The 26,533-nt window shown below is 48.6% G+C and overlaps 2 protein-coding genes across 5 annotated transcripts in view; one reads left to right on the top strand and one right to left on the bottom strand.

Moving 5' to 3' along the window:
* Pgpep1l (pyroglutamyl-peptidase I like) overlaps positions 1-6,274 on the top strand; it is a 30,309-nt gene extending 24,035 nt beyond the window's left edge. Inside the window, exons 3-5 of the mRNA XM_029479964.1 lie at positions 3,662-3,784; positions 5,025-5,251; positions 5,769-6,274. Of these exons, the coding sequence (XP_029335824.1) occupies positions 3,662-3,784; positions 5,025-5,251; positions 5,769-5,952 (534 nt within the window). The 3' untranslated portion in view covers positions 5,953-6,274. The remainder of the gene's footprint in view (positions 1-3,661; positions 3,785-5,024; positions 5,252-5,768) is intronic.
* Positions 6,275-9,099: 2,825 nt separating this feature from the next.
* Igf1r (insulin like growth factor 1 receptor) overlaps positions 9,100-26,533 on the bottom strand; it is a 284,480-nt gene continuing 267,046 nt past the window's right edge. For all 4 annotated transcript variants that reach the window (XM_021166846.2, XM_029479326.1, XM_029479327.1 and 1 more), the window contains 2 exons: positions 24,381-24,515; positions 9,100-16,745 (listed from right to left, as the gene is read on the bottom strand). In XM_021166846.2, coding sequence (XP_021022505.1) covers positions 16,352-16,745; positions 24,381-24,515 — 529 coding nt within the window. In that variant the 3' untranslated portion in view covers positions 9,100-16,351. The remainder of the gene's footprint in view (positions 16,746-24,380; positions 24,516-26,533) is intronic.

Below are 26,533 nucleotides of genomic sequence, written 5' to 3'. Positions count from 1 at the left end.
TCTTCTTCTTCTTCTTCTTCTTCTTCTTCTTCTTCTTCTTCTTCTTCTTCTTCTTCTTCTTCTTCTTCTTCTTCTTCTTCCTCCTCCTCCTCCTCCTCCTCCTCCCCTCCTCCTCCTTCTTTTAAGCTTTATGTGTACAGGTGTTTTGTCTTCATGTATATCTTGCACACCAGAAAAAGCCACTGGATTCCAGATTCCATGGGACTACAGTTACAGACTTGGGAGGCATGGGGGTGCTGGCCTTTGAACTCAGGTCCTCTGGAAGAACAGTGCTCTTAACCACTGAGCTATCTCTCTGGCTCCAATATTTCATCTCTCTCTCTCTCTCTCTCTCTCTCTCTCTCTCTCTCTCTCTCTCTCTCCCTCCCTCCCTCCCTCCTTCTTCTCCCTCTCTCCCTTCCTCTCTTTCTTTTTTATTTTTTTTTCTACTTACCTTCAATAGCAGCCACTCCACAGATACAAAGTTCTCTGAATAGGCCATAAAAATCTGAGCTTACTCTTGAGCAATATGTGGTGAATGGACGACAGAGCATGGCCTTCTGTCTTGCTTGGTGTCTACACAGGTCCTCAGACAGGCCCAGAACCCTAGATCTTCTTTGGGGGAGGGGACACAGTGGTGCTATGAAAGCCTGTCTTCTTCTACTTACTCTCAGTTCATTATAAAGCATTTCAACCTGTTAATGGGTTCCAGGGTCATACTATCCTGCCTTAATTAAACTAATCCCCACATTATGATCAAGAAATCTCATAAAAATGATCTGTAACAACATCACACATAGGAGGTAAAATGAATTAATGTGAATCACACGGAAATGAGGAATGACAATTCTTGTGACCCTCCCAGAGGCCCTTATCAGCCATAGAAACAAAAAAGAGCTGACATGTTGATCCAAATAGAGGAAAGAATTAGGAAAAGCAGTTAAGGAAAGAAAGAGGCCCTTACAGATTTACATCTGCCCGATGAAGCCCACTCCAAAGCAGGAGTCCTGCATGAGTGCCATGTACCCTAACTACAGAGCACCAGGGGAGAGATACTGAAGTGTGCACTGTGCCCTGTGTCATCCAGTCAGTGGTCAGGCATGCCACGTCAAACATTTTTATGAACGGGGCACATGATCAGAAATATTTGGAGACAGTGGCTGGATAAAGAGTCCCTGTCATTCATCCTGGATCTTCCAGGCAAAACTGACACATCAGTTTGGAAGAATCACGTAACAGATACTGGAAGAGGGCTGGGGCAAGCACCCTATGTGGAGGACAGAACTTGACAGTGCTCAGGCAGTGTCACTTTTAACCAACACCTCAGGATTTCTCAAGACAGGAGTAAGGGCTGTGGACAGCCCTCGGGGTTCCCAGACTTCCCTCTGTTTCTCTTTTGTCGCTGCTTCCTGAAATGTCTTCCCTTTAATTGTGTCCCTGTGGACTTTGGCTGTCCCCTGTGTAGGATGGGGCTGGTACCTACTGTTCTCGAGGCTGTGGGGAGGAGATACTTAGCCGAGTGCCAAGAGTCCTCTAGGGGCAGCCTCGGATGATGACTGGACTATTCATTAACTCAGAAAAATGGTGCCTGGAAGCATCTTACCAAGTGTAGTTGTTCTGCGCTCAGGGTATGCTCGGGGTATGTAGTTGTTCTGCTGGTATGCTTCCCTTCTCAGAAGAGTTCAGTTTTCATGGTCTTTGTAACGTCAATGTTACATTGTTTTAATGGCTACATCATCGCTACCAATGGCTAGCCTCTGTTGTCTCCTCTGTCTACCAGCCCTTTCCTTCCCCTTCTTCAGTGCTGGGGCTAGAACCCAAGACTTTGTTCATGCTAGGCTAGGCAAGCTACTCAGCCCCAGCTTTGTTCATGGCACTGAGTGCTCCTTCTCTATCCGGTGAGCTCTCCCAGGTCTGGTTTCATTGCTCTCTTCGCAAGCCTGGATGGTGTTGGATACCTGATGGACCCCAGGTGTCTCTCTCTCTCTCTCTCTCTCTCTCTCTCTCTCTCTCTCTCTCTCTCTCTCTCTCTCATTGTTACTCCTGCTTGTGGAGCCAAGCAAAGAAAATGACCACTGAACAGTGACCCTGTGACAAGTTGGGGAAAGATAAGTAGAAAAGGGGGCGAGAAGAGGGAAAGGGAAGGAGAGGTAAGAACTATGCAAAGAAAGGAAGAAAAGGAAGAGAAAGGAGGGGGGGGGGGAGAAAGGAAGCAGGGAGGAGGATCTCTGTACACCTCCAAACTAACCCTCCAAGATCCAAAGAGCATCTTCCTGGTGGCCCTCCAGCGGCCCGGCCTTGCTCAACTCTCACGGCAACCCTGAGCGGAGCACTTGGGTCTGCATTGTACCAGCGGGGAAGCTGAGGCCTGGGAGGTTCCAACCTTTGTCTAGAAGCACCTCATCCTCCGAGAAGATCAGCACAGAGAGAGAGGTCACCCACCTGCCTCTGAGTGCCACCTCCCCAGAGCCCAGAGAAGGATCTTACCTGGGATCTGTGGGCGGCCATCTAACCCAGAAGACATGGGGTGCCTGAAAATGCCAGGAAAGGAAGTCAGGAACAGCTCAGGCAGAAATGAAGGCACAAAATGGGCCCCACATTCCTGGCTGAACTGGGATCAAGAGTGAGCAGAAGCTTCTAAGATCTCAGGCTCCGGGTTTTCCTCCTTCCAACCTATCTGCTACTCTGCCTGGAAGGAGGATGCCCACATCCTTCCCTGCCTCACCTAGCCTTCCGCCACTTCCTTGCCCCTCCCCTCTCTTCCCTTCCTTCTGCTTTTCCTTTCCCCTCACCCCCTCCTCTTCTTTCTCATTCCTCCCTTCTTTCATTTTCCTCTACCCTTCCTTCTTCCTTTCTTGCCNCCCCCCCCCCAACAGCAACAACAACAAATCCATGGCTTTTGTTTCTAAAATTATATCCGCACAACAACCTCTCTGCCAATTCCAGGCACACAGACCCAATGGACCAGCTCCCTTTGTACACTTCAAATTGACCCCAAGATAGCCCTACCCCACTTGTACCTCCTCCATTTGTTTAAGAGGTTGCTCAAAGCTCTTTGTTTCCTGACCGAAATCCTTCCATGGCTTCCTATTATCCCAGAGAAGTCCACACCTGACTAAGCATTCCACCCAGCGTCTGCAGCCTTCTCAAGTTTCAATCCCCATCCTTCCTGGGGTGGAGTGTCCCTGTTGTACCTTTGGTAGAGATGACTAGGGACTCATCAGATTACACCGGGACAGTTGGTGTTTGGATTAGCAGCAGGGGTGCGAGGCTAGATGCTTATTTGCCTTGTGGCATGCAGGACACCTGTCAGCTGCCGGAGAACGGCATGTCATACCAATTTTCCGAAGGGCCTCGGGTTCTTGTGCTTCCTTCTGCTACGCTGCTAGCCTCGGCTGCTGCCACGTGTGTTCCCAGCCTCCTGCTCTGGCCCATCTTCATCTGTCCACAGACCTCAGTGTTGCAAACACGGCTTCTTCAGATATGTCTCCCTAGGGTGCCCCCGTTTCAGGAAGTACGGCTGAGAGAGCCATGGCTCTTTGGTTCCTGGTCACTTTTGAGTTCCTCCATACCAGGAGGGATGGGTTGGAGCTCAGAGAAGACCCTGGGCATACAGTCTGGGGTGCCTTTGTGTCCAGGCAACTGAGGCAACCCCCCCGCCCCCCCGCGCTGTATTTTGCAGGAACTTTCCAAGCTGGGCTTAGGGGTGGACACTGACATAGAACTTCGAACTCTGCAGCTGCCTGTGGATTACAGGGAGGTAAAACGGAGGCTCACCACAATCTGGGAAGATTTTCAACCACAAGTAAGTGATACCTGGAGAGGCTGTGGGTCTGGGAACCTGATGATGGGCCCAGGGCCTAGGAACTTTCTGGACCTTGATCTAGATTTGAAGGCTGGAGTACACCTTTTCCTGGGGCCCCATCAAGAGTGTGAATTACAAGCTTCTGTCGTAAGATTCTGGGTCTGTGTATAAGTTTATGTTGAAACACGAGGTAGATCTTAAAAGATGACTGGGGGCAAGTGGGCGGGACAAAATGGGAATCTGGTATTAAAGCTAGGACTCTAGGATAGCTCACACCTAAAAGAGAGGCCCTGGATTAAGCCCTGAGTATGGCTAATTCTGGCTGTTCTGAGGAATTTAAGGTAAAGCACTTTGGGCCTAGGAAGGTCTGATGATGATCCACCCAGGGTTGGTCCACCTTCAAAGCATCCTGCCAGGGGCCTGGTGTGATGGCTCACACTTTTAATCCTGGCACCTGTGAGTTTAAGGCCAGCCTGGTCTAGTTTATGAGTTCACAGCCCCATTCCAAATGAACAAAAGTCCTCTGCCTACATAGTAACTGAATATAAGCACTGTGTAAACAGGGGCACAATGCCAAGTGTGGTGGCGCACGCCTTTAATCCCAGCATTTGGGAGGCAGAGGCAGGTGGATTTCTGAGTTTAAGGCCAGCCTGGTCTACAGAGTGAGTTCCAGGATAGCCAGGGCTACACAGCGAAACCCTCTCTCAAAAAAACAAAACAAAACAAAACAAAACAAAACAAAACAAAACAAAACAAAAAAAGGACACTGACCAAACACTGCAACAAAATCCTCTGCAACTGTTTTCAAAAGAGGACAAATAAAGTCTAATAAGATTCGATTAGATTGTTGCTGGCTTCCTTTATGAAAGTTTCATTAAATACATGATTCTGTTAAAAGCCAGCATCTCCCAGAATCATCTTAGATATTTGCTTTTCCCCCACTCCAGGGGGGAAGAGAACACACAACCTCGGATGAGCCATTTGAAATAGAAAAGTCCTTTTTTTTTAAATCCAGAAAAAATGGGGAAAAGTCCTTAAATGCAGATGTAGCATGCCTAATTCAACCCAAAGATGTGTTCCTTTTGTATCAGCACCATTACTTAGTGGCCTAAGCAGGGCTCCTGGAGGACTTGGAGCTTGATCTGTTTTGTATCGGGGAGTGGGGCTCTGTCATCACTGGACCTCTCTTCACATCCAGTGATCTGGTGTCCTGGGATTTCTGATATGTATGTCCCTACAGCTTGCTGTGCATGTGGGCATGGACACTTCTGCCAAGGCCATCTTTCTGGAACAGTGTGGTAAGAACCGAGGCTATCGGGATTCAGACGTAAGAGGCTTCCAGCCGGAGGATGGAGTGTGCCTTCCCGGTGGCCCTGAAGTGAGGCTGTCTGTTGTCAACATGAAGGAGGTCTGCCGGCGTGTGGCTGTTGAGAATGTCGAAGTGGCCTTTTCCCGAGATGCGGGCAGGTACTTCAGGAGTCTGTGTGCCAAGTACCAAACAGGTGGGAGAGAGGGATTATCCTTCAGAGTCCCTTCTCCTCAAGAGGCTATCCTATGCCTATCCTACCATGTGGCTGCTTTGGTCACAGGCATCCTATTTGTCACAGGCACTGCAGATTAATTTAACCTCTTCTCCAAACGCTGACACCCCCTTCCCCTAAGCACCTTCTTCTCTCTTCTAGGGTTAAAGAAATACCCGAGGGGAGTTGGCAATAAGGGAGTCACTGTGGTGAAGGTGTTTTACCACTAGTTGTTTGAAAGGCCGGCTCAATCCTGTCCTGACTGCTTGCTGGTCATTAGACTCTGAGCCCAAGAACCAATGTCTGGAGTGTTCTCAGGCCATGTCCTTTCTCTATCAGAAGAGCCAAACTCAAGTGGTACTAGGCATGTGGGCATCCATAAACTCATGCTTCATGAAACCTGTACTTACTGCGTCTGGCATTGACAAGATCTGGGAGTAATGGGGAGTTTCATGTGGTTGCAGGTACATCTGCGATTACACCTACTACCTGTCTCTGCACCTTGGGACTGGGCATGCGGCTCTCATCCATGTCCCTCCTCTGTCGCCCTGGCTCTCGGCCAGCCTTCTGGGCAAAGCCTTGCGAGTCATCATCCAAGAAATGCTGGAAGAAAGCGGGGAAGTCCAGACTCAAAGAACAGCAGCTTAAGGGAAGCAGCAGGGGGATGCCTTCCTTAGATGAAATGGAGTGTTTCAGGCTTGGGCGGAGAAGCCAGCTGTGCTATGAGAGGCTCTAAAAAAGGGAAACAGTTACAAGGCTGGGGGTGGGGGTGGGGGTGTGGACACACAGAATCACAGTCTTACTTTAGTGTCTAAAGCAAGAAGAAAATCCCCAAAGGCGGATGCTTCATAAGGGATTAACTAGGGGAAGCTATGACCTTTGTGACTACAAAGGGCCACCAAAACCTAGTGTCAAGACCAAATGAACTGAATAGCTCTCAAGTGTTCTTTTAAAAAGATTTTATTTATTTATATATATGTATATATATTTTAAAGATTTATTTATTGTATGTGAGTACACTGTAGCTGTCTTCAGATGCACCAGAAGAGGGCGTCAGATCTCATTATGGATGTTTGTGAGCCACCATGTCGTTGCTAGGATTTGAACTCAGGACCTTCGGAAGAGCAGTCGGTGCTCTTAACCACTGAGCCATCTCTCCAGCCCCTACTTATTTATTTATTATACAATGTTCTCCCTGCATGTATGCCTGGATGCCAGCCCAGGGCACCAGATCTGATTATAAATGGTTATAAACTACCATGTGGTTGCTGGGAATCGAACTCAGGACCTCTTAAGCTCTCAGTCATCTTCCCTGCTTTGTTTTGTTTTATTTTGAGACACGGTTTCTCTGTGTAGCCCTGCCTGGCTGTCCTGGAACTCACAGAAATCTGCCGGATTCTGCAAGAAAATGACTTTACGAGATTCCCTTTGCAAATAAACCAGGGACATTTCACATATGACAGGGCCAAGCCACACTAAGGCAGATCAAAGCCCAAGGTGGACTGGGATGGCACAGGCCACCAGCACAGAACCTAGCTGCTTGGCTGGTCCCATGGAGACCCCTCTCTGTGAGCAAAGAGCTCCTGCCCCAAACCTTAGGCCCCTTTGTTCCAGGAGTGGGCTCCAGTGACACTTCAGGTCACTTGGCACCTGGTCAGACACATTTAAAAAACCGCCTTTAAACCCAGCACTTGGGAGGCAGAGGCAGGTGGATTTCTGAGCTCAAGGCCAGGGCTACACAGAGAAACTGTGTTTCAAATAACAGAGGCCCAGACCCCAACCACCATGAGCAAGCTCTTCCATCCCCCTCTGTGCCTCTCTAGTTTCTCAAGAGCCTAAGTGCCCATTTGCATTGTATTTTTTGTAAATAGCCTGGCATCCCCGACAATACTCCGCATCCTGTTCAGTCATAGCTGACAGTGAGTGGTTTGTATGCTTGCGAGCCACAGTGTAAAACACTGTTTTTTGCTGGTCATGTAATGGTTGGGAGGTCTGAAGCACGGTTCTGTGTTCATGTATAAACCTGATGAATAAAAAGCCCTGGTTCTGAATACCCTGAGAATGTGTCACCAACAACACACTAGCCAAAAAAAGAAAAGAAAGAAAGAAAGAAAAAGGTGTAGTAGGGGCCCTCAGCTTGTGGCTTGAATATGTTTTTTGTTTTGCTTTTTTTTTGGGGGGGGGGGTGAACAGCAGTATATTATAAATCTAGCTAGTAAGCAGGTGTTAAAAAAAGAATAATAAATTAATTCTAGAACCCTCTTAATAGGTGACTTAGCTGGGCAGGGGTAGCACATGCCTTTAATGACAAAGCTCCCTAGGAAGGCAGGTGGGTCTCTAAGCTCTAGGACAGCCTGGTCTACAGAGCAAGTTCCAGGTCAGCCGGGGCTACACAGAGAAACGATATTTCAGAAAGATTAAAAAAAAGTGTCTCAGACTCCGAGGAGAGCACGTAACTTTAAAAACAAAACAAAACAAAACAAAACTTAATTTTATGTGCATTAGTGTAAGGGTATCTCACCCTTAGATCTGGATCCCTTGGAACTGGAGTTACAATTGTAAGCTGCCATGTAGGTGCTGGGAATTGAACCCTGGTCTTTTGGAAGAGCACACAGTGCTCTTAACCTCTGAGCCATCTCTCGATTCCTAAATAGTCTTTTAAAGGTCTAGTACCAGGCTGGCGAGATGGCTCAGTGATTAAGAGCGCCGACTATTCTTCCAAAGATTCCGAGTTCACCGAGTTCAAATCCCAGCAACCACATGGTAGCTCACAACCATCTGTAAGAGATCTGATGCCCTCTTCTGGGGTGTCCTAAGACAGCTACAGTGTACTTACATATAATAAATAAATCTTAAAAAAAAAAAAAAGGGTCTAGCACCTTCATCCTTAGAAGCAGCTGCCTCTGGCCAGGCTGGCTTTTGGTAAGCTGGAGGCATAGTACCAATCCAGGACAGCACAGAAATAGGACCTTCAGCGTCATCTAGTGAAGCTCCCTGGGCATCTGGTGAACAAAACCCCCAGGACAGGACGAGATTGGAAGGTGTGCTCTTTGATTATAAATCCAAATACCCATTGGGTTTGGCTACTTGGGAGACTCACTGGGTCTTGAGTTGCCTCTGATTTGCTTCTGCCACCTATGTCTCATCGATCAGTTCTTCACCCAGCGTCCTGATTTTGTCACTGAGTTCCCCCATTCTCAGTGTTCAGTGAGGCGGCCGCCTACTCCCCCAGGAGTCTAGAATGTATGGCTTGGTTTATTTTCCAACCCAAACCATTCATCACCTTCCCATGGCAAAGACGGAGAGGCCAACATCTCGGAGTTACCTGTGGGCAACCTAACGACTCAGCACCTTGCAGCCAGGAACTCTCTCTCTCTCTCTCCAGCACCCTCAGGCAGCCCAACTGTGAAGCATTACCAAGGACACAAAAATGCACGCACGCAAGTTTCTGGCAACCCTGCCCCACCCCCAGACTCACATATACCAAACCCATCCTGTCCTTTTGTCAACTCAAGGTCCAGGGGACAAGCCTGTGAAGCAGCGCTGAGACCTGTGCTTCATGCATTCTGATTTTCCTCTAGCTGAGTTAGTGGGGAAGACAGTAGCTTCTTCAGACTCAACAGCAATTTGCATTCGGAGAAACCCGGCTGTCAGGGATGCAGTGATGCTTTTCTTGTGCATTCCCGAGTGACACACACACACACACACACACACACACACACACACGAGGCTCAGCTTCCCGGGGAAGTGGGGGATGGCTCCAGAGTGGAGAGGAGACCCACTGGGAGACAAAGGTGCATACAGAATTCTTTTATTTAACTTAATCCGTGTGGTACTTTTACTACTAGAAAAAAGCAGAGTAATAGACTCAAGTGGCCTGAGCTTCAGCCATTCAAAATAGACAAAGTTTCTTTTTTTCATAATGTAAAGAATCCGAGTATGTCGCAGTAACAGGAATAAATTCTTACAACAGAATATACAAAAACATTGAATTTTTTTTCATCTACTGATTTTCTTTTATAATATAAACAGAGGGTTTTTTTTTTTAGGAATAATTTATACACAGAAAGTTATTTTATGTAACAAATTGGCCATATTATTATCTTTTTTAGACTTTTTTTTTCTTTTTTAAGAAAAAATTTAACAAGAAAACTCAGAAATGCATTATTGGCGATGTGTCCGCTCCATCGAGCCTTTTGACTTTGTTTGTTTTTAAATCCCAGAGGTAGATGAACTCTGGCAAAACTTACTTCAACCTCACTGGCATAGGAAGCAGACAGGGGTTGTCACCAGGCAGGCACCTACTCCACCTGTACATGTGTCTGCACACTGCCCAACACCCACAAGAAACTGAAAGACCAAACCAAACCCACAAATGGTTCCCAGACCTTTTTCCTGCAGTGTTAGAAAGTTCCATATGTTTTCAACAACGGTATCTTGTGGAACCAGAGAGACATGGCCGATAATGCATGGGGAGCCAAAGGACATGGATCTTAATTCGAAAAATGGGGGCGAGGGGGACACACATTGTGGTTTTTGTTACCAGTTTGTTCTGTATTAGAAAACAATGGACCTTCGGCGTTCGCCATTAGATACAGGTAGGCACAGCGTTCTTTAGGATCTGAGGCACATGTGCCAACGGGCTGCACATCAGAGTCATGTGATCACTGTGAAGCCATTCCAGTGTCCTGAAACCCTCCCATCTCCATAGTGTTGCAGAGCTAGGACCAGCCACATCAGCCAGATGTCACCATGGAGTGCCATCTCTTTGCTGGGTGGCCACACACTGCTATTCCCATGGCCAGCAGTGCTTTCCATCTGTTTAGGCTGCTACACTCCACAGGGAACAGTGAGTACCAGAGAATTCCTTTCCCCAGCAAAGGGTTCCAAGATCAAGATACTGAAGAATACAGAAGTACTTTTTAAACCACTGGCATTCCTTTTGTTTTTGTTGTTGTTGTTGTTTGTTTTGTTTTTATTTTTATCTTTTTAATTTTTTAATTTTTATTTTTTTTTATTTTATTTTATTTTTTTACAAACTAGAGCAGAAAGCATGTGGGAAAGAGGGTGAACCACAATTTGGGTCCTGGGGAGAATTTCTTTTTAATTAATTTTTTTTAAGTTTTTATTTTTTATTTTTGGCATATTGTAAAGCTAGCTAGTAAACAAGTGTCAAAAAAGAAAAAGGAAACAAAGGGGGGGGGGGAAAGACCACAAACACATATTTTTGCACACACAGAGAGAAAAAAAAGTGTTTTTAAATTATTTTCGGCAATTATAAACTACAAACATTTTATAAAATTATTCTATGTTCTTACAAAAATGCAATGAAACATTGAATTAGTTCTTGTAAACCAGAGCTTCGTCAACGACTACCCGTAATCTAATGGACTGAGAAGCCCTATTGAAAGGATAATGAGTAATTTAAAGAACGGTTTACTGGGAAGATGCAGACACAAACGTGGACACAAAAATCAGTGATTACGAAGTTCTCACAGAAACCAAAATCAAATCAATCCCTAACGTCATGCCCCAGACCGACAACTCATCTGATGAGTGTGATGGAGTCTGAGTCCTTCAGCACGTGGCTTAGCTCTAAGGAGAAGTTTCCAGAGCAGGATGCCAAGTTTCTTATCTGAAACCAAATGCCCACAGTTGACTCCCCAGCCTCCACGTGCTCTGACACCTTCAGACACCATCAAGTCCAAATATGGTCCATGCTTCTTCCAGGCCCTTTAACCCTCTGTCAGCAATTCCCATCATGTCACGATGCCGGTTACCAAGGCTGCCTACTGCACCGTCACTCTGTCATCCCATCAAGGAATGTTCGTTTCTCTAAATCACCAACTGGTCATCCAAGCTGGAAGCCCAAAGCAAAGACCCCTGGCCTGTCCAAGGTCTGTATCTTCAGCATCTCTGGCAAGAGAGGTTCAATTTTACATAGACATCCTGTCTTGAAGTTCTCATTTGTACCACCACCTAGTTCAAAGCGGACTGATAAAAGTTTGACCATCATCACTGGTTCTTAAGGGGTGGATCTCTCTGGTCCAGGTCTCCCAAATGCAGCTGCTTAGCCCAGGAAATCAAAAGACATCAGACAGACATAAAAGTAACATGAAAAACAAAAAACCAAAGGAAAAAAAAATCCCAAACCGTAAATTCATTACTGCTAAAATGGGCCAAAGCATTTTGATGGAGTGGTCCAGTCTCCTCCTGGATGCCAGTGTGCCTTCAGCACTCTGTGGCCACTCTCAGAGGACCCAACGACGATAAGAGAGGACCTTGGGTAAGCATCCTAGACTCCTCACCCACATGAGCTCAGTGTGACCTTGCCACCACTGCTTGCTTACCTCAAGGCACAGCCACTGCCAAAAGAGGTGGGCTGCTAAGGCCGAGGCTCCAGGAGCTCAGGCTGGCTTAGGACTTGGCATCATACAGAGCTCATCCATCTGTCAGCCCACCCTAAAAACACTCCTGTATACCACTCCGCCATCTGCTCGTCTCACCGTGATCACTTTTCTAGTTTATGAAGCTGCTTTTCCTACCGTTGAACTGTCCTGAGTCATAAGAAACAGGCAGGTAGGAAAAAGAGCAACCTTGAACAGTCTTTTATATCTCAAGGAGGGAGCCTCATCCCATCTCTGAATCCAACGTTAGGACATTCCTGAAAGGAGATGGGGAAGCGTGGGCCTCACCCAGCTCAGGTTCAGCTCTATCTCCACGCCTCAGGAAGGGCTGTGTGGGGGCACACCTGGATGTTCACGTCACCTGCATGCTGTGCCTCAGTGGTTCATGTGACTTCAAGCAGTGTGAGCTCCTATCAGAAGGGGGTTGGGGGTGGGGGGTGGGGCACGTGAAAAAGGCCACGACTCAGCTTGGTAGGAGTACTTGAAGCTTGTAAAGAGAGAAATCAGGAAGAGGCGGGGAACATCAGCATGAGATCAGGTTAGAACTGTGGGTATGATGCCTTGCAATAGTCGGGGTGCGTCAGTCCAGCAGAACGACTGCGCCCTCGGACAAGCCGACCTTTTCTTTTTATTGAAGTGTTTCCGGAGCGTTAGTTTATGACGGCCACTATGCTGTTGGTGCCGTCTCTCTACTTAAAGGAAAAAAAATAACACCCACGCAAAAACAAAAGAACACCAACAACTCGGACAGTTTCAAAAATAATAAGGAAAAAAAAAACCCTTAAAATCAATTGAATGAGCTGTAGAAATCCAGTTGTGGAAAACCGGCAGGTATGTGCGAGAGGAGAGGCCACTATCCCAGAGTGTCACCTACAGTGTAGAAGAAAACCCTGATCAAACAGTATCTCCCAGTGACCCTGTGAGCATCTAGGAACCCAGAGAAGGGCAGCATTCCAGCAGGAGGCAAAGGGCTCCTGAGCTTAACCGAACTGTTAGGCAGTTTCTCCATACTGGGGGAAAAGATTAGCCACCTCGGTCCCCAGCTGAAGTCCCCAGGGCCTGTAAGAGCAGCTGCTGGAGTTGAGGATTGCACTGTCCACCTGTGAGCAGCAGACGGATGGGTGGACAGAGGCAGAGCACAGGGAAGGCTAGGCGCCAACCACTGGCCTTCCAGCCTCAAGATTTGGTCAGTCCTTGTTTAGCCCTGGGGGTTGCGGGGGAGAAGGGAAGAGGAGGGAAGGACAGCAGCCTGCAGGGGGCGCAGGCTTTGTCTTGCCCCCTTTTTTATACTGGCCTTCTGTCAGAAGCAGAAGGGGGAGCTCCCTGACGGCTGTACCTCTAAGAGGAACCAATGCCAAGAGAGCAATGGTGGTATGCCCCTGCCTCGGTGCAGGTCTCAGAGGAGCAGCTGAGGGGGCTGACAGGGCACCCTGACATGTGCACACATTGGGACTCTCAAGACAACCTACGTGTGAGTGCCTCCTGCCCTCAAAACCTGGGAGTACCTGCTCTCTTAGGGATAGAATTTGTCAGTCAATCTGTATAGAAAGTTCCGTTCCAAAGTCAGCCAGCTGAGGATGGGCCGGTGAGTCCCCCTCCACTGGCGTGCTGTGCTCATGGTGACTGCTGGGTTGAAAAGTAGGGGACCAGGTGAGGAGAAAGACCAGAGTTGCCCTAGGAAAAGTGGGCTTTTGGAGACAGAGCAGGAAGAGGCTGCTGATATGAGTTAGTGTTGCTTTAACCCCAGAATCCAGCCTGGCCCCTCTCTGCTTCACCTGGGTATGTGGCCTGTGGAGTGGCTGAGGTTACCAGTATCATTGGCCTACTGTCAGGTACTGAGAAGTGTGAGATGTATTATATATATATGTGATATATATATATATGCACACACACACATGAAAAACAAGAGTGAGGTAGATAAATGTTTGAAAAACAAGCCCCCCCCAAAAAAAACCCCAAAAAACTGTCCCATCTAATACACACATACACAGAGATCATATACCTTTTCCTCAGCATTTAAATTCATAACAGGGGCTTCTCTACAGTGATTAAAACAGGTATCACAAAATAAATTAAAACTCCTACACGAGATACCTTCTTATTAAGCTTCCCCCCTCCTTTTCCCTTTGTTAAGGGGAAAACCCTGTGGGGCAGAGGCTAGGAAGAGCCATAAGCCTGAACCTACAGACAAGCCAGACAACTCCAGCTTTCCTTCCTGCATCTCATCTCCAGTCACAGCTGCAACCATCATCATCCAACAGTTTTCCTACTCCTAATTTAAATATTCCCACCCAGAAGCATCTCTTGTGCAGTCACTGCTCTGGTAAGAAGTGCTAAATCGAAACCAAACAGGACCCCTCCCCCCAACCCCACTCCAGGGGGGCCTCCAAGCCCAGAGCTCCCGGGATTCTGGTTAAAGAGGAACAGCAAGGGGCTCTAGGGCCACTGTAGGGTCAGCTCTACTCCGCCTTGGGATTTCCGACCCGGGAGTGGGCTTTAGCACACCCACTAAAGTTGCTGCTCCTGGCCATGGGGTGTTGGTGTCTTACATCTTCCTCCCAGGGAGGCCACCCCTTCAGACAAGCTGGTTCTAAAGACAAGTGGGTCTGCTTGTGAAGGAGGTAGCAGATGGGCCACTGGGCCAGCTCTGCTGAATCCTGGGGACTCAGCAGTTATTTTGTGTGTGTGTGTGTGATAGAAGGATCAAATATTCATTTAAATAATAATCCAATGACTATTGTATGCAGTTAAAACTGCTATTGTATTCCCAAATTGGTGCGTGCGTGCGTGTGTGTGTGTGTGTGTGTGTGTGTGTGTGAACCAAAGCTAGGAGAGAAAGCAAAGTGTGACTTTCAACAACGGGGACTAGAAACACTAAGCCAGGATGTGTGGGATTTTTAACCTTTTTGTTTCTGACCTGAGTTTGTGGCATGCCTTGCACTGGAGCAGATGCTGTGTGCGGGGGAAGCGAGGAAAGGAGAGAGTAGGGCCCAGGAGTCCGTGGGCTCTGGACTCCCACCCTCCCCACTCCCTCACCTGTGACTGTGCTCACAGGGCCTATGGGTTAGAGGGTAATGAATGGGGCTGCAGGGAGCAGGGGAAGGGAGATGTATTTATAAAAAAGGCATCAAACAGTTCATGGCAAGTTATGTCCTAGAAGCATCAGTTGCCGGAGAAGAGGAAGAAAAACCACACTCTAGTGATAAGCAGAGGAAGTTTCTTGGAGTGAGCAGAAAGGAAGAAGGGGTAGACCTGAAAGTTTCATAGATTAAATCCACAAAGATAAAGAACAAAAAAAAATAGCAGCTTTTCTTTTCCTGTACAGACGTATAGATGAATATCTGAACTGTAAAAAAGTTATAAAACTGACATTAAAGACGATGTGTATGCAAATGTTTCACGGTCTAACATAGAACTGAGAGACCCATGAAGAAGTCCTAGTAACAGACCATGTGAAAGCTCACACCGCTTGGATCCGCTGCCTGGGCGGCTCCAGGCTGCTGTGGCTCTGAATCCCTTCCTCGCACATCCGTAACCAACAGCCAGGCCAAGTCCCTGGAACCCTTTCTCGTGTGTGGCCCTCAGGGGAGGGGCAGGAGGGAGGTCGGGGAGGGAGACGAGGCTGGTATGAGGACCACCTTGACCCACAACCTGACCTTCAAGCTTGCCCATGGCCACTTCCTCCAGAATTCTTGGGGTGCTGTGGGTGGGGGAGGGGTGGAGAACCAGTTCTGCTTTCCCCTTCTTCAAGGAGGGCGAGTTCCATCTTGTCCAGTTCTCCCAAACGGTAACCATGCAATGAGACCCAGGAGATGTGGGCTGGGAGAGCCGGGCACAGTGGGGGCCTCAGCACATGTCTCTCAAATGTTATTATCAACCAGACACCATGGTTCATCCCATGCCTCTGGACAAAGGGAAATCAGTGCAGGGAGTATATGCATGTGAGAAAAACCAAACTGAAAACAGGATTTTGGCAAAAATGGCAGCGTGAAAATGATAGCCACGGATGAACAATGGCCCTTTTAAATTTTGGGGTGACCCTAAAAAAGGTTAAAAAAATTCCATCTCAGTGTGTGAATTTTTTTCTTTTTCTTTTTTCTTTTTTTTTTGTAAAGACCTACGGTGTCAGGCAGGTGTATGCGGGGTGATGAGGAGCCCCAGGGGCAGCCATTAAGTCAATCTGATATTTTTTTAAAAAAGAAGGCTTCCCAGATGGGCGTTCACAAACATTTTTCCACTGTAAAGCAGAAAAGAGAGAGAAAGGAGAGCGTGGAAGTGGAAAGGGAGAGGACAGAGAGGGAAGGCAGAGGAGAGAAAAAGGCAGAGAACGAAGAGACTCAATTCTCGAGTGTCCTGTTGCTATTAAGTGTTGTCATTAAGGTTTGCAGAGGCCCATGTCAGTTAAGGGTTCGGGTAAGGGAAATAAAAAGCTGCTTGCATATTGAAAAAAGGAAGGTCCCAAATGTGTTTACTGCAGAGAAGCCGTCTCCCGTGGGCAGCAATGGCAGGTCTGAAGATCCACTGAGGTACAGGAGGCTTGTGAATAGATTGTTACAACCTGCTCTCCCCTCCCCGCCCCCCGCCCACCGAGTGGACGCACACACGTTACTGTTGGCGCGTGCTTCGGTTCTGTCCGAGGATCAGCAGGTCGAGGACTGGGGCAGAGGCAAGGCCCTCTCGTTGGCACGTCCCCCGTTCATGTGAGCGTAAGGCTGTCTCTCATCAAAACTGGCACGAAGAACCAGCACACCAGGGCCCGGGCCATTCTCAGCCTTGTGTCCTGAGTGTCTTTCAGGCAGAGGCAGGGAGGCTGAGGAGGCTGAGGGGTCCAGTGGGACGCTCTCCATGTTCTCGGGCTCCATCTCCAGCTCCATCTCCAGCTCTTCCGGCTCGGGAGGCTTGTTCTCCTCGCTGTAGTAGAAGGAGACCTCCTGGAAGCTGGGCTCCATTTCATCCTTGATGCTGCCGATGATCTCCAGGAAGGAGGGCCGCATCTTGGGGTTATACTGCCAGCACATGCGCATAAGTTCAAACCTAAGGGAGCGAGGGAGAGGAAAGGAGTGAGCTGCCAGAGAGACCCAGAACAACTGTACCACCTCTGCACTCCCTGCTTCCCATCTGGATGCTGCTGGCATCCTGCCATGTATCTTGCCCAGAACCCAGGCCCAGCCACAGTGCCAAGCCCAGACTCACTTCAAGTCTTGGTTCACCGATTCCACTACGGACGGGGTTGTATTTATGATAGCACTGCTAAGAGATAAAACCGACTTCCTGTCTGAAGCACCTCTCTGGCCACACATTAACCAGAAGGAAACCTCTCTCTCTCACTAATGAGAATCACAGCTTTCCTGACAGGCACCATTCTCTGTATCTCACACCAGGGCTATTTCTAAGTTTCTTCCTGGCACCAGGGTGCCCCTGGCAGTGGGCCTGAGGGAGGAGGCGGCAGGGGTGCCAGACAGACGGAGCACATATCCCAAGCTTGCTATCTCACGCCAGCACCTGCTCACTGTGGATGTCCCATGAAGGCAGATCCCTATCCTGAAGATGTAGGAAGCCCAGGAGCAGAGTTCTAATAAGAAACCTCAAGTCGGATGCCAACGAACCAAGGGAAGTCCTGAGCATCATTTTCTTCTACAAACAAGGCCAAGGTAAAAACAGTATAAAGCCCATGACGTACCTCCATCACTCCCACAAGGTCACAAACCTTTGCAAAGCTTCCTCGTCCTCGAGAGTTACGTGGGCCAGCTGGCACACAGGACAGAAGAGAAAGACTGCTCATGCAGCCACCGCCCTGACCAGCAAAGGCCTGGGTGTAGACAGTGGAGGAGACCCTGAGCAAGTGAAGGTGTGTATTGCTGACACGTGCAAGGCCATGTCAAGGACCCCAATGCCCCAGTCCCATGGGAGTGGCAAAGTCTACCCTAGTGATGCTCAGAGAGATGGTAAAGCCTTCCCCTGAGGTCCGAGTTGCAAGTGCTGACAGTGTGTGCAGAATATGTCCACTGTCTCGTTCTTCCCCTGGAAGTTTACAGCCTGAAGACGGCTTCCCTGCAGAGATGGCTAAACCTGCCTCCATGTTCAGCTGTATATAATAATCCTGCTTCCTTGTTTATCTGCATGCAATAATCTGCCTCTCTGTTCAAATATATACGCTAAACATACTGAGCTTCCAGAGCCCAGCCCACGCAGTCCCAGTTTCTCTATACCCAAGTACACACTCTTTGTTCATTCCCTTGATGCCCTCAAGTCATAGTTCTGGTACCCAGGCCATGCAGTGAACCAAACCTGGGCTCTGACGGATGGACAGACAGGCAGGCCAGACAGAAGACAAGGATAGGGTGGTCATGATTCTGAGGGCAAGGGGTACCTAGAGGCTCTCAATTACAGGCGTGTGAGACCAAAGCACTCTCCACCTATGCTCCTCCAGGAAATTGTGTTTTAAAACTCCTGGCTCAACAGACGCTTTACACTAAAATCCACAAATGGAAGTTCGAATATATAGGAATCTCAAAGCACCCTGAACAGGCCTCTAACAATCTATCAGGCTGATCACTGGACACTTCACTTCTTTACAATGGGCCATGCAAATAATCCCACAGGGGTAAGAGCATGTGAAGGCAACCTATTGGTAGGTGTGAAGTTGCCTGTGCAGAGAAAGCCACCCTTGCCCATCTGGCCAGCTTCCTTGGACTCTGTAGGGTCAAGTCAGGCCAGGTGGAAGATAGTGATCTTAAGAGAAAATTGAAAAAAGGTGCATTGGAGATCCACCTCCAAGAATTAAGCATTCTGGAGGCCCAGGGTGAAGCCAACCAATTACAGCGGAGCCAGGTGCAGCTTGGAGCCTGCTGTTAGCGGAATTCTACCAGAGCAGAGCTGGTTACACAGCACCCGTGGCTATTTCTAAGCTCCTTTGTAGGCTGAGTAGTTGAGACAGCGGCTGTTTAGCTAGGAACCTTACAATATTTGCTGCCTACTCCTCTGGGGATAAAGGAAACATCCCAATTAAGTGGCCAATGTCTTCGACGGAGGAAAACAAACTGGACCAAAGACGAGGCTAACTAGGTATTCTCACCGGCACTAAGTGACTGACTGGTCCTGGTGGTACATGACAGGTTGCAGGTAGGTACTAAAAGCTCTGGGCCTGGGAGTCACGGTCAGTCCCCGAGAGCCAGAGATGTCTCTTTACTCCAACGATTACAACACATTCTCATCGTATGCATAAGGGAAAAGCACCAACCACAGCAGCATTTGATCATTTGTCTGAAGTCACACAGGGAGTGAGCAGGAACGGAGCGAGGCTGTCAGACAATGCAGCTTTACTGTAAGTAACCATGGTCTCACTAGCAGACAGCGCTCTCCCGGCTGTCCACAGAGAGCCGGCTTGGTCTGCATAGACAGCAGGCAGGCAGCAAGCTCCCCTCTGGTTAGATGGTGCAGAAGTCTGTTTTCCCCTGTCCCCATCATTTCCCGAAGGATTAATCGGAATGGGAAGCAGACACAAGGAGCTTAGCTCTGTGGCCAGGCTGCAATTTCCTCTCTGGCTGACAGGCCTATCCCTGAATAGAAAAGTGCAACCCGGGGCAAGAACATGAGATGTGTCTGGCCCCAAGCCCTATGGCCAGGGGTGGGGGGGTGGGGCTGAGGAGGTGCCATGGGCAGGGTAGGGATGAGGTGACATCAGTAAAAACAAGCCATGTGATGCCTCTTTTAAATCATCCCAGAGTCAGCCCTTCCAGGGCTGCCCATAAAAGGAAGTCTTTTTTGCTCTGTGTGATTTAAGACCTTGTTTTTTTTTTTTTTTTTTTTATAACTCTTTCCACAAGAAAACTCTCCAGTAGACTCTGGGATTAATAAGCTGATAAAATGCTCCCTCTAAAAAGCACACTTTAAAACCACTGGACAGCTCTGATGAGCTGGAGCCGTGATTTACAGATTATGTCCCTCTGTGAAGGTGCACACCTAGCTCTCCTCTAGCAGTGAGTGCTATCCTGGAGTGTATGCACACCGTTATGCCCATTCCTCACTTGGCTTCTGAGCCCCCAAGCACACCCCGTGTCTTCAGCTGGACAGGCTGCCATCTATGTGAGGCACTGGCAAACTGAAATATGCCCAGGACCTCATGTATACAGTACCCCTGCTGCCGCCTGTTAGTACTGTACCAGGTAGTAGTGACTCTTACCAGGGATCAGACTTTCAGAAGGGCCAACGGGACTGAGTGGGTCCTCCTCTAGCATCTCAAGCAACTAAGGTTGTTTTAGGGTCTGCTTCTCAGCCGGGACCTAGATGGGGATGCTATAGAGCCCAGTTGCTAGCACACAGTTGATGCCAGCAGACACCGTCACCTGCCTGTGATCACTCTATTCAGTTTATCTCTACAAAACCAGACTGGGATTCCCAGCCTCCTGGGAGTGGAAAGGAAAAGTGCAGAAGTAGTCAGATTGGACCGAGTGTGTCTCAGCTGCATCTGAGCTGGTGACGCTCGGCTAGTAAAACGTTCAAGTTCCTTCCTGAATCCCGCATCCCGAAGACTTGGCATGTGAGCTCTGGAGATGTTACTGGATCAAATGGATCAATTCTGTGGCTGAGCTTACATCATCGTCCCATTCTGCAGCACGAGGGCTGGAACCTGTTTCAGGATCTCCAGGTTCTGTGAACTCTAGGACTGGCCCCTGACCTCAGCAGGGTTCACTGACAAATCTGAGGCCCTGAAATCCAGGGGTAAAGATGTGAATGATAGGCTCCCCTGACCCAGCCTCACAGAATTTGCTAGATCAATTCAAACTGAGCTATTGCACTGACAGCCAGACCTGGATAACCTGGTGTTTGGTGGCAGCCTTTCCTCTAAAGCTAGAACACTTTGTAATACACAAGGCTGGACACTTAGCTACTCCTGAAGCAGACTGGTTCACGTGTAGGGATGACGAGACCAAAGCATGGCCAGAGAGAGGGCTGTTCCTGCCTCAGAACCACACCATGGAAGTCCTTCCTCTACGTGTGAGACCCAACAGGCTTCAGACTACTCCCAAGAGTGTTTGCTTACTGTGCCAAAAAAAAAAAAAAAAAATCCTTTCCCAGAACACATCTTCCTCTCATCAGCGTCTCAGCCAAATCAGGGCACCACACTCCTACTGGAGCAGCCCGGCTCCCTTCCCTTCACTCTGTTCTTTTCTTAGAAAAGAGACGGATCTGCCAAGGGGGTTCTTAATGGCAAAGCAAAAAGGCCTCCTGAATCAATCATTTCGCATCCAAGAGCAGCCTCCGTGTATAAGCTTCCTCCTCTCTATGCTGGGAACAGGAAGTCCACTGCCTTTCCCATAGCAGGTGGCTCCTTCCCAAGCATATTAAATTCATACCAAAAAAAAAAAAAAAATCCAGGCAGCTGGAGATGGATCAACTTCAGGAGTTCCATGAGTTTCTCAGACAAATGTTTGCTCCAGCATAAAAGAAAAAACAACAATACCTCTCCTGTGACCAGCCCCAAACCACAGGAACAAAACTCACACCTGCTCTTTTGAACGGTTTCTCAGCTCGTGAGACAGTGCTGATCCTGGTATCCAAACCAAGGCTGGTGGGGCACACCCTTACAAAGACTCAGAGGCAGCCATGCTCCTACTCCATCCTTTCACCTTTGCCCAGATACTGACTATTCTCGCAATGGACGAGTAGGATTGCCCTGCACCACTGAGGTCAAATTAAAGCTATAACAGCACTCAGAACCCAGAGCTTCTCTAGGCAGGCCCTCTGCATCCTGTACGCCTTCGGAGGTCAGTTTAGAAAGGCCACAGTGGCAGTGTTCTCCGTGAAGATGCTGCAGGGCACAGCAGGCCACGGACCAGCCAGTGGCTCAATATGGCCTGCTGCCTATTCAGTTTTGTAAGGCCCTCCCCCAAGCAAGAGGGTTTTTTTTTTATACTTGCAAACAGCTGGGGCAAAAACAAACAAACAAACAAACTAACAAGTCCCCCACACCCCACCCCCAAATAGGAGTATATTATAAGAAGAAAACGAGAGGAATTCAAATTCCAATATAAAGTTTTAGTTGGGCGGCTGCAATCCAAGCACTAGGGGAGTTTGGGGCAGGAAGATTATCCTAAATACCTGGGCTACACTGACTCCATCCTTGTTGATTCCTGAATCACAGTGGCAGAGCAGAGGAACTGGAAGGAAGAGTGAGCATGCGGTCCACAGCACCACCAATCCTCTCCAGTGTGTTAGAGAAATCCCCTCAGTCTATGGAGTGGTCCACAGAGAAGCCACGGCCTCTCACACTACACAGAACCATCACCGACCCTACCGCCCTGTAGTAAATCCTATCTCCTTACAATCACCCCACGTATCGGGATGTCTTCATCTGTGGGAAGCCCTGCCTCAGACCAGCAGCTATCTTCTGGAGACCCTGAACTAGCTAGTGTCACCTCATCGAGCCCCTCCTAGGTTTCATTAGAAAGCCTGTGAGATGACAGTTTCAACTGTTGGAGCCTCACGTGGGACTAGGCTAGCCCACACCTTGACATCTCAAGATTCAGAATACAGTCACTAGCACCTCTGTGTGCTCTGCCCACCACCTGCACTGCACGCCCAACCTCTCCATCTGTACACTGCCTCACCATCCAAGGCGCCACGAGAGTGAGTGCTGCGCTGAGGAAGAGAAGGCCAGGGGTAGGCAGAGTCTTTTGTGTAGAAGAAATCTTGACAACCTCCCTGGGATTCTTTCACTAGTGGAGCTGAACCTGTTTTGAAGTGTTTCTGGAAAACTGTATGGGTCCTGACGTATCAGTGGGAACCTGCTTTGATGTTTAACCCCGAGATGCAGAGCAACAGCTGAGCCCCGCCTTAACGTGTGCACATCAAATGCAAGTCCACTGCTCTCAACCTGTACCCGATGAGCCAATCAGAATACCTTCATGTCTTCCTTGAAACGTCACTCCAAGAAGTGCCATTCTCGGGGCTGGAGAGATGGCTCAGCGGTTAAGAGCACTGACTGCTCTTCTGAAGGTCCTGAGTTCAAATCCCAGCAACCACATGGTGGCTCACAACCATCCTTAATGAGATCTGATGCCCTCTTCTGGTGCTGTCTGAAGACAGCTACAGTGTACTTAGATTTAATAATGAATAAATCTTTAGGCCAGAGTGAGTGGGGCCAACCGGAGTGGGCAACCTTTGTTCCCAGCAACCACATTAAGACTCACAACCATCAGTATAGCTACAGTGTACTCATATACATAAAATAAATAAATCTTTTTTTTTTAAAGATTTATTTATTTATTATATGTAAGTACACTGTAGCTGTCCTCAGACACTCCAGAAGAGGGCGCCAGATCTTGTTACGGATGGTTGTGAGCCACCATGTGGTTGCTGGGATTTGAACTCTGGACCTTCGGAAGAGCAGTCGGGTGCTCTTACCCACTGAGCTATCTCACCAGCCCCCATAAAATAAATAAATCTTAAAAAAAAAAAAAGTGCCATTCTCCAGACCCACTGAGCCACCAATATCAGATGACAAAGCAAGGCCTCTACTCAAGAGAGTACAAATAAAAGGCCCACATGTGGAAAGATTCTTCCCCAATTTTGGCAACACCAGGTAACCTTTGAGGGGTGGAGCCTAGGAGGTTGCCAGGTCATTAGAAAGGTATCTTCAAGATTTAGGACCCTGCATTAAAGGGGTTCTCAACCTTCCTAATGCTGCGTCCCCTTGTCGTTGTGACCCCCAATTATAACACTACTTTATAATTGTAATCTGCTACCGTTATGAGGGAAAATGGAAACATCTGTGTTTTCTAACTCCTGTGAAGGGGCAAGGGGTCACGACCCACAGGTTGAGAACGGCTTCTCTAATGGCTCCTTTTCACTTTCAAGCCACAAAGTGAGACTATGTGCTCTGACACACCTTTCCTACCGTAACAGTTACCTCACCACAAAACCAATGGAACCCACTGCCGCTCCCACACTGGGAGCCAATGTGAAATGCTTCTCCTTGTAAGCTGTTTATCTCAGGGAGTTTCTCGAGTCACGCCAGCTGAGCACTGAGGTGGACATGACACCACGTGTGTACTGCCATTGAGTGACAACTCTCACCACCAATCGATGCAGGATGTTATTTTTAACAGAAGTGGAGCGAGGCAACCATCTCACCAACCCCCCCTAGGGTGTGCCTATGAGCATGTCCAAAGAGGGGTGAGCTCAACCATGCTGTAGGTCCATGCAGCTCGAAGGGATTAAGAAGACAGCAGATGGTCTGTGACCTTGTGCTGGGGCTATCTGAGCTTTAGCCTACCCGTGCAAGAGAGTGACTCCTGACCACAGAGCTCTGTGTGAGCATGCTGTATGGACCTTCCAGGGGCTTGGGGAGAGCTTTCAAATCTGGCTAAGCAGTAGTAACTAACTGTTGCATTTTTGTCTTAAAAATTAAATTTTGCATGAAAAAGATGAGCCAGGATTGCTAACTGTCCTGTATTTCAGAGATGGGAGATGGGGGGTAGTGGTGGCTGAGACGCCATGGTGCAAAGTGCCAATGAGCACTGGGGGACCAAGGGGCACAGGATGAGATTAAGGAGCAGCACAAAGTCACAGATCCAACAAGCTCAGCAGCAGAAGGATAGATAAGCCCTCTTCTAATCCTCTCCTGTATCCACAAGCAACGGAGGGGATGGCTCTGGAAATACATACAGCATATCGGGGCAGTTGTCCGGCTTGTCCAGAAGGCCGCCCTCCATGACGAAACGAAGAACTTGCTCGTTGGACAAGCCCTGGTAGGGCTGCTCAGCCAGCGTGGCGATCTCCCAGAGGACGACCCCGAAGGACCTACAGGTGGAACAGAACAGGAACAGCTCAGAAAAGAATGGGAAGGGCCATGTCCCCTCCTTGCCAGCATTTCTTAAGACTCTGGGTCCTGAAAAAAGTGTCCTCAGTGTGACGACTGCACTTTGTCCATGTCAAACCAGCCAGCTTGCTACGTGTGGGACATCTGTTCCCCTTTGTCACTGCTAAGGCTTCCTGTAGGGCTACTGCAACCCAGGTGGCAGGGGTGAGGTAGCTAATGTTAGGGGCTTCTAACATCTCTCACAGTTTTAAGAGCCCGATCTACAGCGGACACATTCAGTGCCTGGTCCCAGCCATTACTTGGACATAAGCCTAAAAATTAGCTCTGGTTCAGCAAGGAATGCAGAGGCCCAGGTCCCAGCCTGGCCACTGACCTGAGACAGCTAAGCATTATCTGCTTCAGGGATTCCTTTCAGGCCAGCTTAGAAATATTGATGCTAACGGTTCTCCAATCCTCCGCAAAGAAGAATCTGATCAGGGTTCTTAAAACAATGGGTATCTGGGCTCCCCAAAGCAATTCTGACCTGCTGGTTGTACGGTAGGGAGCTGGGCCTGGAATGTCTCAAAGTTCTGTAGTCTCTTGACTTGGGCCAAGGAAGATGAAAACTCGTCCCCTGCAGAACTCAGGAGCCATGGCTGCAGAGGTGGCTGTGTCAGGAAGGGAACTGGGGTAGGATATACTGGCCAGGGGGTGTGTCGCAATAACAAAGAGTCCCTTGGTCTAGAGGCTTGCTGAGGTATGAACTCATCAGGTGGAGCAGTGAGGATTCTACTGTGTGAGGTGTGGCCTGTCAGCCCAGAAGATGGAACTAAAGGAGATCCATGCATGCAGACACTTCAGACAGACAATGGTCACACTGTCGCTCACAGTGTGAACACACCTTCTCAGGGAGAACCCCTGCTTTCACAAAATTCTCCCTGGCCTGTCCCCTCTTACGGTCAGGCTGTACGGCTAGAATGAAGAAGGCTGCCCATGGCAAGCCAACACAAGGCTTCAGATGGAACCCTAGCAGGGCTGAGCCCCACAGAAGAGCCTGAGGCGGCCATTTTCCACTTAGCACTCTGAGGATCCTGGCCTAAGCTGGAGCAACAGCCTCTGACGGAATCTTAACTTTTGGTTTGCAGCTTCAGCTTCCTTCTAGGAACAAAAGGGTTTTGTACCAACTGATGCTAAGCAATGTCAAACGGGAACAGAACCTCAGCAATCAGACCCAAGGTCCTTGGGAACCGATAGTCACTAAGACAGACAGTGCAGTTACGGTTTTCAGAGACCTGGCCCTAGAGAAACGGGTTTCCTGTCTGTTTCAGCCCTGGGTTCTGCCTTGCAGAGCCTTGTGGCCACTCGTTCTTTGGAGGCTGCAGTGCTCACCCTCATGTCTGAATTCCGGCCTGAGACAAGCCGTCATGTGTGTGGTTTTCTCTTTTTATCAACCAGTCTTGACCAGGCTCCCTTCCAAGCCGACTCCCCTTGTCTTTCATGCTTTCCCTGGCGCATCACAGGCTTTCAGGCATTCAGTCACAATCCTGGCCCTCAGCTCTGACTGCCATGTCTATCTAGATTGCTGGTTACTTGACTCTACAGACTCAGCATGTCAGCTCCAGTGTAACTCTTGCTGGCACCCTGTTCTCCTCCTGGACTCCCTGCAGCCAACATCCCATTCCATCCCATCCCATCTCAGCAGCCAGTCTGCTCATAGGATGGACAGGAAGATAAGAGTATATAAATCAGAAAGAACGAAGACGTCTAAGGGCTGGCCTTCCTGCCCTTGTGAGGGAGGGGACGGTCCCTGGAACATCTCCCCAGAAGCTCAAATAACAGCTGTGACAAATGCAGATGATCAGGGTGTGGCTTGACCCGAGGGTGCCTCCCCTCACCATGTTCCTAAGGTCTCCTACAAAGTCAAACAAAATCCTTCCAACTTTTCTTTGCATTTTTACCTACTTCTGACTGTGAATTCAGCCTAAAATGTCTGCAATTCCTCCAGCAAGCAGAGGTTCAG

Source organism: Mus caroli, chromosome 7 (assembly GCF_900094665.2).
Source record: "Mus caroli chromosome 7, CAROLI_EIJ_v1.1, whole genome shotgun sequence".
Taxonomy (NCBI): Eukaryota; Metazoa; Chordata; class Mammalia; order Rodentia; family Muridae; genus Mus; species Mus caroli.
Note: the sequence above shows the minus strand (reverse complement) of the source record. Positions and strands in the feature narration are given on the sequence as shown.